The 14,754-nt window shown below is 38.9% G+C and overlaps 1 protein-coding gene across 2 annotated transcripts in view; it reads left to right on the top strand.

Moving 5' to 3' along the window:
- Positions 1–14,754, top strand: part of RASGRF2 (Ras protein specific guanine nucleotide releasing factor 2) — a 251,133-nt gene that overhangs the window by 132,175 nt on the left and 104,204 nt on the right. For both annotated transcript variants that reach the window (XM_032335831.1, XM_032335830.1), the window contains exons 13-15: positions 2,877–2,959; positions 8,370–8,618; positions 9,262–9,650. In XM_032335831.1, coding sequence (XP_032191722.1) covers positions 2,877–2,959; positions 8,370–8,618; positions 9,262–9,650 — 721 coding nt within the window. The remainder of the gene's footprint in view (positions 1–2,876; positions 2,960–8,369; positions 8,619–9,261; positions 9,651–14,754) is intronic.

Raw genomic sequence — 14,754 nt, 5'->3', positions numbered from 1 at the left:
ATTTGAGAGAGAGAGCTCCAGATGGTGGAGGGTCAGAGGGAGAAGCAGGAGCAGGGAGCCCTGATGTGGGACTGAGTCCTGGGATTCCAGGATCATGACCCGGGCTGAAGGCAGTCGCTTATCCAACTGAGTCACCCAGGTGCCCTAATTCTATTAATTTCAAGGTTTACTACGATTCACATAAATTCAACATATGCTTAAAGATCTGTGACACCATGCTTATTGTGGACCTTCTTGAATGAGTGAGCTGCATATATTTTCCCAGGGCTCAGTCCAAAATTATTTCCCCAACATAACTAGAAGACAGGCTTATATGGTCCTAAGTATATATACCATGCGTTCCAATATAAATATATTTATACATTGATCATTATAGTGTGACTTTTTTATAGAAGAGAACCCTTTCTCCAGTGCAGTATCATTGAAAGTCCCTAATGGAAGTGAGATACAAAAGGAATACTCTTGTTGAAGTAGAGCTAGTGACCCAGAGCCCCCAAGAGTTCTGTTTGTCTGCCCATGTTGTCACTGGGGCCTGTCTGAGGAGCCTCTTGGAAATAAGAATTTTTATTATGTAGCCTTTGAGCTATGGTTCAGATTGCACGTAGGTTTTGATTTCCTGAAACTTGAGCGTAAGTGAAAAATTTTTTTCTGTTGAAAATAATTTTAATGTTTCATACAGTAAATCAGGAAGAGTTATGAATGAGCTATGACACTGGATAATGAGATGGTCAAAAGTAATCACATAAATATCTTTTGGACCTAAAATATTTCTCTCAAGTTCCAATTCCGAAAGTGCAGAGGACTGAGCTGATTTAGATCCCCTCTAGTTACAAAAACAGAAATGTTTAACATATGAAATCAGGATAATAAAAATTTTTTAATACACTGGTGATATTTACAGATTGGTGATATTTTACAGAAATCTCTAGTTGTCAGAAATACCGAAGAAACTTAAAGTTAGAGCAGAAACCTTATAAGCTGATGACCTAGAGACCTAGGAGTGATTTTAGGTTGAGTATTGGTTCCAAGCCGGAAAGGTTTTAACTAAGGGGACTGAGGTAGCCTTGGGCCCCTTAAACCAATTAAGCTCCCTGTTTTAAGCCTGGATATTGGAAGGGTATCCCTTCTGTGAGATAAGAACTCAAAAAACTCTTCCCATTAGCCCCAGAAAAGAAATAAGGAAGTTCGTCTTTGTCTTGGGTTCTGATTTTTTAGAAAAATTCTCCTTTGAAAGAAATGAATGTGTTTCTGGCTTATGGATTTGAAATTTAAATGCATAATATTCACATGGTGTGAAAAATCCAAAGCAAGGAATTAACATAAAAGCAAATCTGGGGACTGTTGAAATCCCAAGACTGCTTGGTAGAAGCAAACACAAAAGTCCCTCTGTTAGCAACACTTTACAATTCAGGCCTCATGATAGTGTGTTCAAAATCAAAAAATTACAAATCTTATAAGTAACTTACCTATCATGAAAGAGTCAGAAGACACAGTGAACAGCAGAATTAATATTGTTAGAACTTCAGATAATAGGGTGACAACTTGGGAAAGACTGTAAAGTAAGAATGTTTAAAATATATTAAAGCCAGAAAGAGAGAGGAAGGAAGGACAGAAGAGGAGGAAGGAAGGAAAAGGAAAACATTATTATGTAAAAAGGACCAGGTCGATGTGTCAAAGAACCAAATAGAAAATCTAGACATAGAAACTATAATCCTAAACCATCCTAAAGCTCTTGTTTGTGTAACTATGCCATTTGCTTAAAATGTTAAAGGAAACTAAAGGAATATCGTTCATTTTCCACATTTCTCACCAACTACCATCTCTGTCCTCTGACTTCCTGCGTTGGTGACTCAAGCGGCATCCTTATTGTGCTTTAGAAACATTGAGAATGAATAGAAGGCCACTGGGGTAAAGAATCACTTATCCTGTCTCTCTCCCTGTCCGTGTGTGAGTCCTATCCCCATACAACACTCTTCCCCATGCCCCTCAGCCTCCACCAATCAACCTCTTCACACCACTTAATTGCAGTTATAAATCACTACACAGTATCCTAGTAACTGGAAATAAGTTTTGATTTTTAAAATGGCTTAAATCTTTTTTCATGTTCTGTTTTGTTCAAAGGGAAGTTGTGTAATTCAAAATAAATCCTTCTCTAACCCTTCTTTAATTGCAAAGGGAATTTTTAACTTGATAAGGCATAAGTAAATAAGGCAGTGGAAATTAGCAAACATTTTTGAATTTTCCTCCTAAAAAGAAAAGAGAAAAAAGATGGACAGGGCTTAATGCATTCCAGAAGCAGGAGAAATTACACAATGTATCCTCATCAAATCAACATGGCGCCAATAAAAACTGCTAGAGAAGCTAGGAAAGAGTGGGGATGTGTTGGCAAAAAAAACACCTTAGAAGCAGGCGTAGAGCTTACTTGTGAGACAGAAGATGAGTTCCGCTCAAGAAAGCCATCACGTCTGCTCAGCCTGCCCAAGACCACCCTCAGGCAGAGAATGAATACAGCAGAGGCAATTGCCATCAGAAGATATAAACCTCTCAACTGGGCAGCCACTGGCAGAGAATTGTGATGATGTGACTTTGGGGCCAGAGTCCTTAGGCAGTACAATCCAGGAGAACAGCTCTTATATCTCTCCTCAGGTGTTTGCCAGGTATACAGTTTGGGTGTCTGGGTACTGCATCTGTTTGTTAACGTATAATGTTTATATACTGCTGAGTGTGTGTGTGTGTGTGTGTCTGTGTGTCTGTGTGTCTGTGTACAGACAGAATGAGAAACTCAGCTTGTTTTTGTGGTTGTAGACAATTCTGAGACTCTATGATCTGCCTAGGTTTTCATGTGGGTTGAAATTGTTTGTTTTTTAATTTCACAGTGTGTGGACAATATACGGTGTAATGGTTTAATGACTATAGTATTTGAAGAGAATTCCAAAGTTACTGTGCCACATATGATTAAGTAAGTGTAATAATTCTTTCCCTTACATTTTAATCAAGTCAAATCGGTAAAGAACATAATGCCCTGCATAAAATATTGCTTCAATAGGATTCTGCTTCATTTTTGTGATGTTTCTTGATAGTAATGTGATAATTCATGGTATGCTATTATAAATAATACAATCAAAATGGTTTTTCAGATTCATGTTTATTGATTCATAGCCTAGAAAAATGTTTTTCGTACTCTTACATATGCTTTCATTCAGGGCAAAAGCCTACTGAGATTTTCAAGTTCAATATGAAAAGCTGTGACAGCCAGATATACCCAGGGTCAGGGTCTGGGTCAAAATATGGCATATTCTTCTGGCATCTTCCCAGTGGGTATGAATTGTATTACTCAGATTTGGTTATAGAGACATATTTCGATTTCAAAGACACGTGACATGAATCAGTTGGCTTTCCCATGTACATATGTAGGGTACCATCTACCATGCCTACGTGTGGATTTGCCCAAGTCTGTCATCATGCTCTCGCTCTATTTTGTTAACAAAACATATCCTATAATTTAAAGTGGCCAATAGGGAAATGGTAGTTTTCAGTGAGAAATTATATCATTAACTATGTGCCATTGCTCTCTGTATTAATGCTTTTGTCTCTACATACTTTTTCAGTTATAAATTCCAAAGTGGTTTCAGGAGTATTTTGAGATGACCAAATTGTTCCCTGTTCTCATTTTTGTTTGTTTGTTTTTTTGGGTTTTTTTGCAATTCAAATTCTAAGAATAAAATGTATTTTTGAAAGCAGTCCTGTTATATCTTTTTAAAAAAGTTACATGAAACTAAGAAAATATTTGTCTCCTATGCATTTTTAATGTGGATTTTTTTTTTTTTAGATCTGAGCTATTTGTGCCAAGGCAATAAATAACATTAATTTTCCTCTTCTGATAGGAAATTAGTGCTCTTAGCACCATCCCAGCAGTACAGCTTTTAGAACTTATTATTGTATCAGATGAAGGCAAAGTACATTGTACTAGTGCCATAATTACTACAGAAAAATATAAAATGGGGCGCCTGGGTGGCTCAGTGGGTTAAGCCTCTGCCTTCAGCTCAGGTCATGATTTCAGGGTGCTGGGATTGAGCCCCGCATCGGGCTCTCTGCTCAGCGGGGAGCCTGCTTCCTCCTCTCTCTCTGCCTGCCTCTCTGCCTATTTGTGGTTTCTCTCTCTGTCCAATAAATAAATAAAATCTTTGAAAAAGAAAAATATAAACTGAGAAAGAATAACAGTATTTTAAATTACCGGTCAAATTTAAAAACATTTTAGGTAGAACTGTTTTAAGGCTCTAGGGCGTAGATTCCTTTAGCATTCAGTTTTTTTTTTGTTTTTGACTTAGTCTAGTTTTTTTTTTAAACCATATTAGTTAAAAATGTATGATATTAAGATTAAGACCAGGTATGCAGTATTCAACCAAGAGGTCCAAATTGTGACTTAATTTTTAAATTCGCATCATTAGCTTAGAGTTAGTTTAATTTTCTACCATAGGATTATTATTTTAATATTTCACAAAATAGCATATGTTACTTTTATTCATTTTTTAAAGTAGTTTCTTGAAGGCTAGACAGCCATGAAAGTCCCAACCGCTTTAGAATGAGAATATGTAAATTGGACATTGCAGCCAAGTTATAAGCTCCTAAACCCTAGAGCTACTTTACATATGCTGTACATATACTTTGTTGACTTTAAAAATGAATAAAGATACAAACTTTAATTTCATGCCTAACTGGTTATGGCTGACACTCAGAGGCATCTTCTGTCACCTATGATGTCCGTTTGACAATGTCCATGTCCAGCCTTTCATGTGTAACTGCCTCACACGCAGACCGTGACTTTCCTCTTTAGGGAGCACAGATGAGAGGAACTGCTCTCCTCCTAGGACAGAAACCTGTATCTCGGGTTGTAAAGATTTTTGATTAGAGACACGCATGCTTTGATGCCCATCTAGCCTATTCTGAATGTACATCTGAGGCAGAGTAAAGTCTCATATATTTCTTCATTCCACTTTCCTCAGCCTTACTGAGCCTGATTATCCTCAGTCAGAGGAAAGAGGATAATTTGACATTCTCTCTTCCTTCTGATAGTTCCCTCTGTGGACCTATTCTAAATTCTGTATGAGCTCCTCCCTGTGCATCTCCTTGGCCACATACCATGAAAAAAAAAAGACATTTTTTTCCCCTCATTGTGTCTTATTACTGACATGGTGTCACTGTGGAGGCACTCACTTCCGTTTAAAACTTAATTATAATAGGTGATTTGGGTTTCAGGTTTCGAGATTGCTTTTTTAAGTTCGCCAAAAAAGGAGTTGTTATTGTCACAGGAGGCTTAAGTAATGCATTATATCTCACTTGAGAGCCCCTTAGGAAATAAACACTCCGTTCAGTGTAATAAAAGAAAATTAAATAATTTCATCATATTTAATTTATTTTCTTAAAAGGAAAATCATAATTCTGAAGGACAGTGGTATCATTAGTCATTTTTATTTTAATTTAATGTTGCCACAACATAGTTTTTTCTTCCAGTGTTGTTGCTGTTTTTTAAGTAAGCTCCATGCCTGACGTGGGGCTAGAACTTAGGACCCTGAGATTAAGAGTTGCATGTTCTGCCAACTGAGCCAGCCAGGCACCCCATTTCTTCAAGTGTTTTGAGTAAAGTAATTAGAGTCAAAAGCTGCAAAGCTCAGAACCACTATTAGAATGCAAAATTATGATATTTATTAGGTGAAAATTCCCCTTTAAGTGATGCTTCCATTTTAGGATAGGGTAGGGTAAGGGTTGCTTCCTTTTAATAATAGTCAACCTCACCTTTCTTAGAAAACGGAGATTTTTAAAGGGAAAATGATGGGGGAGAAAGTGATTACCTTGATCATCCATCTTCTGGACAGACTGATTGGTTCATGAAAGTTCTTAAGGTCTTTCTCCTAATGAGAAAATTAAGGACCCTAAGAGTAAAGTTGATTAAGGGTCACATAGTGAGTGGGGAAAAAAGAGCCCCGTGCCATTTTCAAGGATCTCAAAAGATGCTCTTGTGTATTTTCGAGAACAATAAAGTGGCTAAAACTAAGGGGCCACCCTTAGTTCCTCAGCAGGGTTAAGCTGCTCATTTAAAATGCTCTTTTGAGCCTGCAAATGAAGTACTTCTGCCTGCACCCCGCATGGGTTGGGGGGGGGGAAGTTTCCAAGAGCAAGCTAAGAAAGTTATTGATTCCTTTTTATTTTTAAGAAAATAAATATATAATTTAAAATCCCTCAAAGTGCTGAAGGGGCTAATTCAGGGCACTCACAACAAGCGAGCTGATTCTAAGCAAGCAGTTGCCTTACTGAACATTCCTAGCCCCGCAGTATGTCCTTTGATCAGTTGGTGAAATCCTGGACTTCACTGATGGCCTGTTCTGAGATAACTGCAGTGGAGGGGAACAAGGGATCTCAGAAGAGAATGCGAAAGCCCTGGGCAGTCCTAACGAAGGTGTGCATTTCTTTGAGCCCCATTTGGATTCAGCCTCTGCTTCCAGGCATCTCCCCTTACAAGCTTTGCCTCTCTGCTGGCCTCCTTTGGCCTTTCGAACAAATGTGCAAGTGAGGGCTGCTGTGTGAACCTTCCCGCTAGTGTGCTCATCCACCTGGGATGGCTGCTCAGGCCCCCAGGGAATCCAGGAGGGTGAAGGAGCAGCCAGATGGGAGGTTTTACAGAATGAGAAAACGCAAGACACTGCAGGAAGTGGGGGGGGGGGGGGCAATGGTGGATACTGTTCGTGGGTAATCTCTTCCATTACTTTTTTTTTTTTTTTTTTAGGGTTTTATTTATTTACTTGTCAGAGAGAGAGAGAGAGAGAGAGAGAGAGAGAGTCAGTGAGAGGAGGAACACAAGCAGGGGGAGTGGGAGAGGGAGAAGCAGGCTTCCCGCCAACAGGGAGCCTGATGTGGGGCTCAATCCCAGGACCCTGGGATCATGACCTGAACCGAAGGCAGACACTTAACAACTGAGCCACCCAGGCATCCATTATTACTTTTTTTTAAATGAAGATATTTCAAACACTATAAAATATTGCAAAATAATGAAGACATAACATTTCACACAATTTGTGGATTAAACTGTACTAATAAAACAGATAGACTTAAACTCATTAATGAGCCAGGAAGAATGAAGTGAATTAAGCATTCAGTTGAAGAAGTTAGAAAAAGAATGACAAACTGTAAGAAAGTGTGGGAAGAAAATAAGACAAGTACAGAAACAAATATGTTAAAATATAGAAGAACCGTAGAATTGTTCAAAGAGCCAGCTCTAAAGGGAAAAAAATACCTAATAACATAACCTCTTGGTCAGTTTAGTTAAAATAGTTTAAAAAAAAATGGGGTGGGGGAACAATTGCACAAAATTAGAAGTGAGGGAAAAAATAACCACAGATACAGCAGGGATATCTGTAGCTCCCTCTCCTCTCTACCCATCTGTGAGAAAAACATCACCCATTACTTATTAAGCGTACTTCTGACATGCTGATTTAAGGGCATAAGCAATGGCCCTCCTAAACAGGACATTTGGTTTCTTTTCTCTAATAAAACGATTGAACTAGACAGAGAGAAGTGCAGGATAGCAGAAATGTCCCACCCCAAACATGCTACTTGGGCATATTGATTGAACTATAGGCACTTGAAAAACAGCAAATGCAGGGAGAAACACTCTCTGAACTCCTTTTATTTGCCTAAAGACAGATCTTCCAAAAGGCACTCAGACGTCATAAATCCCCTCCCTGAGAATTTCATCAACCAGGGAGGATTGAATTTATTGTACAGGAAAAGACTAGAATTCAACCCCTCACCCAAACGAGCTGTCCCAAATTATCATACCTCCTATCTAGTCTCCTAAGGGTCCATTCATCTTTCCTAAAAATCATTTTCTCTTCTCTAAGAGGCCTACCCACCTCACCCCCCACCCATTTTCCCTCTTAAGATGGTATTTAAGCCTGAATTCTAAGCTACCTCTGGGAGTTGCTTATTTTTCCCTGGGTGCACATGAGGTATGCATGTTAATAAACTTCTGTTTGTTTTTCTCTTCCTAACTTGTCTTCTATTATAAGAGTCTCATCCAAGAACTCAGAAAGGTAGAGGGAAAATAATTTTCTTCCCCTACAAGAAGGAATCCACAGAGTGAAATGAATTATTCTTACCTTCTTCACAATTAATTCTGACCTTCCTAAATTATAATAATGTAGTTATTGTTTTTATAGCCCTGCCTTCTTGCATGTAATAAGTCATTTCAACATCTTTTATCAAATATGATGGAAAGTACTCATACAAGTTTGTGTCTCTGAATACTGAAATACTCAGTGGTGGAGAGGAAGCCATGCCCTGGTATTGTTCTCATGTTCCTGCTTTGTGTGTAGGTCTGATTCCCGTCTTCATAAAGATGACACTGACATTTGCTTCAGTAAAACCCTCAACTCCTGCAAAGTGCCCCAGATCCGCTATGCCAGTGTGGAGCGCCTCCTGGAGCGGCTGACAGACTTGCGATTTCTTAGTATTGATTTCCTCAACACCTTTCTGCACACCTATCGTATTTTCACTACAGCAGCTGTGGTGCTGGCAAAACTTTCCGATATATACAAGAGGCCTTTTACCTCCATCCCTGTCAGGTAGGCTCTAGACTTGCCTGTCATGGAAGTTGGCCCCCCCTGGTGCCTGAGTCTCCATGCAGCTGAGCAGACATTCAGTAGAGTTGCTCCTACAGGATTGGCTCACCTGGGAATTTGGCCTGCCTGTAGAGGGGTGGGAGGTAGAGTTCACAGATGGTTCCCATGGAAGAAGTTGAGAACTCTAGAGTCCCCAACTCATCTTTGCTTCCTCCGTGATTATTTGGAAGCTAACTATTATCTTAGGCTTTCTTTCTTTCTTTTTTTTTTTTTTTAACAGTTGTGCTTTTCTAACTTGAACGTATATTAAGAATCACTCAGGGGTCTTGTTAAATTACAGACTGTGATTTAGCATATCTGGAGTGGAGCCTTAGTTCTGCATTTCTGACAGGCTCCCCAGAGATACCAATGCTACTGGTCTTTGGGTCACAGTCGAGTAAGCAAGGGATTAGACAAGGCCTGAAAATTGTCTGTATTCCTTCAGCAAATGTGTGGTATATAGGTAACATTTAAATAAAGGAAATTCAGCAACGGAAGTGTGATGATATTGTGGCCTTTTAATGTAGGGAGCATGTTCTGAATGATAATCAGGGGAATAGTCTTTACTTGGCTATCATCTGTCAATAGCTTCTGCTCTTATTTTTAGGTCATTAGAATTGTTTTTTGCTACCAGCCAGAACAATAGAGGTGAACATTTGGTGGATGGCAAATCCCCACGCTTGTGTCGCAAATTCTCTTCCCCACCACCACTGGCTGTGTCCAGGACGTCCTCCCCAGTGAGGGCCAGAAAGCTGTCCTTGACTTCTCCGTTGAACTCAAGGATAGGAGCTTTGGACCTGACCACCTGCTCAGCATCCAGCAGTCCTACCACCACCCACAGCCCTGCTGCATCCCCACCACCGCACCCTGGCAAAGTACCATTGGATCTCAGCAGAGGCCTTCCTTCTCCAGAACAAAGCCCAGGATCTATAGAGGAGTCTCTAGATAACCCCCGCATGGATCTGTGTAACAAGCTAAAACGAAGTATTCAAAGAGGTATTATCCACCTGCCACACCCTGTGTTTGCTGGCCACCTGCTTCCCCACCATTCCTTCTGGAACCCTAGATCCCTTTCTTTACAGCTTTCCTACTCCTCTGTTGAAAGTAGAATGAATACAATGGCTAGTTAGAAGGGGCAGTGCCTGTAGGTCACTCTAGCCTATGTGCAAAGGAGGGCAAAGTTAGCTGTCCTGGGGTCTTCTACAGTAAAAGTCTAATTGTAGTCAGCTGTGTATGGAAGAACAGCATTATCTGAACGGTATTACTGGAAGGTTCTTCATGGGATTTGGTTAAGGCTGGTTGGGTAATGATACTTGATACTTTGGTTAAGGCTTGGTTGGGTAATGATACTCCCCTGATGAGGATGACCCAGCCTGGAAGCATTAAGATGGCTTCTTCAGTTTGGTTACCGAGGCAGTGCTTCATATTACAACAGAGATAGAGGGGAAAAAATGAAATTCGAGATGGTGTTCATTGTCCATAAAGCCAAAATGTTTTTTTTTTTTAAAAAAGATGAATTAGATTATGTTTTCCTGATTAAATTCTCTGATTTTCTGTGGCACTTAGATTAAAATCTGTTTTCCCTCACAAGACCTTAAGATACCATGAGACTTAGATCTTGTCTATCTTTCTAGCCCCTGTTTCCATCATGCCCCTCACCCTGCCTAATAGATGCTGTGATGGGGATTGTATTTTTTAATCTCAGAAATAGCTCATTCATTTCTGCCTCAGGGCCTTTGTACTAGTTGTTCCTCTTGCCTGGACGTGTAAGTTCCATAAGATCAGCAACATTGTCTGTCTTGTTCATCTCTGTACTCTCTGTGCCTTGGCTAGTGCCTGGCAGGTGATTAATTTTTGTTAAATTAGTGAATCAAACAAAACATTCCATTAACTAAGCAAGGATCTTGTGTCCTGTCTAACTTGCCTTTTGCAGCTCAGTACAGAGTAGGGGTTATAGGAGGTGACTTTTGTTGCTTTAATAATGTTTCTGTGGTGAAAATAAAAAGGTTTCATAGCAAAATTAGCAAAGAGCTTTTTTTTTTGCTGTATGATAACTGATTTATTTATTGATGACATAAAAAATATTGGGTATTCAATCAAAGTGTCCAAATTCCAAGGGCAATCACCCAGATGGAAGCAGAGAACCTTGCTTCTCTACCTGGTTGAAGCTTCTAGCTTCACATAATTTAAAAATAAGCCTCCTGGCTGAAGAACTTAATGGAATTTTAACTGGATGGTTGCCATCATCAAAAGTAGCACCCTTTTAAACAAGAAATGCCTTAAATTGACAAGTTAGCAACTAAGGAGGAGGAAAGGAGGAAGATAATTAAAAAGCCATTAGAACAACAAGCTTTAGTAGAATCATGATGGATTCTTCTCAGGAATAATGAGGCAGCATGCAAGCTGACAAGTACATTTGGTGTTCCATCCAGCATCAGCCTGGGAACCTCTGTGGAAAGAGTGACTTAGGGAAGCTTATCACAGACCTCCCCCATGGGGCAGGGTGCCCTGGGAAGTACAGGAATTTCCCAGAATATGGGAAGATCTGTTCCTTCCTTTAATTGGAGTGCAATGAATAGAAGTCTGGGTCTAAGTCTGGATTCTTGTGTTATTTTGAGTTAGGAGAGCTTTAAGAGTAAGCATGTTAGTGTCAGACATTCATGGCTTTGAGGTTGGTCTGAACTCATGTCATGGTTCTAGAGGTCCTCAGTCAAGCTGCCCATTGCCTATCATGGCTAATTCTTCCTCTTAACTTGTTGCAGATTTTGACATTGCTCACCAAGTTCCCTGGTTCTGGTCTTCAACACCCAAGCCCAGAGTATGTAGTAATGGTCTAATGTCATATAAAACCTGTTTGCCCTACTATCTGGGATGGAGGTGTGGCTACTGGTAGGAATCAGTAGCTATTCCCCCTGGTTCAAGTTAGACTCAGGGAGACCAAAAAAAAAAAAAAAAAAAAAGAGAGAGAGAGAGAAAGAGAGAGAAAGAACTGGATTAAGCTCCAAAGGACACTGACAAAGTCTGCTAGAGACTGGTTGGTGCAGATGTTGGACTGATGTGCAATCATTGTGGTCACAGCTCTTGACAACTGGAGAGCTTGTCATGTGTCAGCATTAATCATTTATGACTGGCAGCCAAAGATGGAGAAAACCTATGAATAATGGTGTGGTGAAAATATTGGGTTCTCAGGGGCACCTGTGTGGCTCAGTTGGTTGAACATCCAACTCAGTTTCTCAGCTCAGGTCATATTCTCTGGGTTGTTGAGAGTTGCACACTTAACCAACTGAGCCACCCAGGTGTCCCTGTACATTGATTTTATATCCTGCGACTTTGGTGAATTTATGTATCAGTTCTAGCAATGTTTTGGTAGGCTGTTTTGGGTCTTCTATGTAGACTATCATGTCTGCAAATAGTGAAAGTTTGACCTTTTCCTTGCTGATTTGAGTGCTTATTATTTCTTTTTGTTGTCTGATTGCTGAGGCTAAGACTTCTAGTACTATGTTAAATAGTAATGGTGAGAGTGAACATACCTGTCTTTTTCCTAACTGAAGAGGAAAAAGCTCTGTTTTTTTCCTGTTGAGGAAGATATTAGCTGTGGGTCTTTCATATATGGCCTATATGATGTTAAGATATGTTCCATCTATACCTACTTCATTGAAAGTTTTTATCAAGAATGGGTGCTGTATTTTGTCAAATACATTTTCTGCCTCTACTGAGAGATCATATGGTTCTTATCCTTTCTTTTATTAATGTGGTGTATCACTTTGATTGATTTGTGAATATTGAACCACCCTTCAGCCCAAGAATAAATCCCACTTGATCGAAGTGAATAATTCTTTTAATGTACCATTGGATTCAATTTGCTAGTATCTTATTGAGAATTTTTGCATCTGTGTTCTTCATGGATATTGACCTGTAATTCTCCTTTTTGTAGGGTCTTTGTCTGATTTTGGAATCAAGGCAATGCTGGACTTGTAGAATGAATTTGAAGGTTTTCTTTCCATTTCCATTTTTTGGAACAGTTTGAGAAGAATAGTTATTAACTTTTTAAATGTCTGGTAGAATTCTCTAGATAAGCCATCTGGCCCTGGACTCTTGTCTGTTGGGAGATTTTTGATTATTGATTCAATTTCTTTACTGGTTTTGGGTCTGTTTAGGTTTTCTATTTCTTCCTGTTTCAGTTTTGCTAGTTTGTATGTCTCTAGGAATTTGTCCATTTCTTCCAGATTGCCTAGTTTGCTGGCATATAATTTTTCATAATATTCTTTTATAATTATTTGTATTTCTGTGGCATTTGTTGTGACCTCTCTTCTTTCTTTCCTGATTTTATTTATTTGGGTCCTTTCTCATTTTTTTTGATAAGTCTGGTTAGGGGTTAATTAATTTTATTGATGCTTTCAAAGAACCAGTTCTTAGTTTTGTTAATCTGTTCTACAGTTTTTCTCCCCCCTTTAGTTCTGTATCATTTATTTCTTTCTAATCTTTATTATTTCCCTTCTTCTACTGGCTTTATGTTTTATTTTCTGTTCTTTTTCTAGCTCCTTCAGGGGTAAAGTTAGGCTGTGTATTTAAGACTTTTCTAGCTTTTTGAGGTAGGACTGCATTTGCTGGTTTGGGACTGTTGTGTTTTTATTTTCATTTGCTTCCATGTACTTTTTTCATTTATTCTTTAATGTCCTGGTTATCCCATTCATTCTTTCCTAAGATGTTCTTTAACCTCCATGTATTTGTGATCTTTCCAAATTTTTTTCTTGTGGTTGACTTCAAGTTTCATTGTTGTGGTTGAAAATATGCATGCTACAATCTCAATCTTTTTGTATGTGTTGAGGGCTGATTTGTGACCCAGTGTGTGATCTATTTGGGAGAATGTCCCATGTGCACTCAAAAAGAATGTCTATTCTGCTGCTTTAGGATGAAATGCTCTGACTATATCTGTTAAATCCATCTGGTCCAGTGTGTTGTTCAAAGCCATTGTTACCTTGTTGATCTTTTGCTGAGATGATCTATTCATTGCTATAGGTAGGGTGTTAAAATCCCCTACTATTATTGTATTGTTATCAATGTGTTTCTTTGTATTTGTTATTCATTGATTCATATATTTAGGTGTTCCCAAGTTGGGGGCATAAATATTTACAATTGTTAGGTCTTTTTAATGGACAGACCCCTTAATTATGATAATGCCCTTCTTCATCTCTTGTTACAGTCTTTGATTTAAAATCTAGTTTGATATAAATATGGGTGCTCTGGCTTTCTTTTGATGTGCATTAGCATGATAGATGGTTCTCCATCCCCTTTACATCTTTATTTCTTTTCCTTTTCTGTAGCTGTTTTCTGATTATTTTTAATGTATTTACTTGCCATCCTGTTTCTGTTTGTTCCTAACAAGTAGTTAAGATGGTAGTTCAAACAGGAACATGGATCAGCTGGATTAAAAGTAAAATGAATAAGGAAATCAGGTAATGGAGAAAAACTGTATGAGGCCCAGGGTATGGTTAGTGAACAGTGAACACAACACTGTGTGGTCTTCTGTAGTTCCTAGAGCCGCCCTGATTTGGGTTCCGAAAATAATCAATTCTGTGATTCATATGAAACCTAAGAAGATATTGGTGTACAGGCATATCTTTTCTTCCTACTGGGATTTGAGAACAATTTATCCCATGAATTCCCATAAAGGAAGTGCTGCGAGTAGAATGCTCAGAATTAACACTGGAGACTGGGGAGCTCTGTGGCATTTTTCTGAAGAGTTGAAACAGGAATCATAGATTTTTCTTTTATTTTGCATTGGTAAATGGGTAATACTGGTCATGAATAGGCCTAAGAAATTCATGGATAAAGCACTTTTCTTCAGCATCAGTCTGACAGGCTCTGTGTGTATGTGTATACATGATGTCTGTAGGAGCCAAGAGTGCTGCTGTGTTAACTCTGTTGTCTAGTCTTGAAAATTCTAATTGGCAAAGAAAAGGGAGACACTGATCTGTCTTTAATTTGAAAGATGTTTGCATGTGCTTTGCATAATGTTAACACTTAAAACAGTTGGCAAACTTGAATAAGAATTCTATGCCAACAGTTTATACATTTTTGGCTTTTCACTTCAGGATAC

The sequence above is a fragment of the Mustela erminea genome, chromosome 3 (assembly GCF_009829155.1).
Source record: "Mustela erminea isolate mMusErm1 chromosome 3, mMusErm1.Pri, whole genome shotgun sequence".
NCBI classification, from domain to species: Eukaryota; Metazoa; Chordata; class Mammalia; order Carnivora; family Mustelidae; genus Mustela; species Mustela erminea.
Note: the sequence above shows the minus strand (reverse complement) of the source record. Positions and strands in the feature narration are given on the sequence as shown.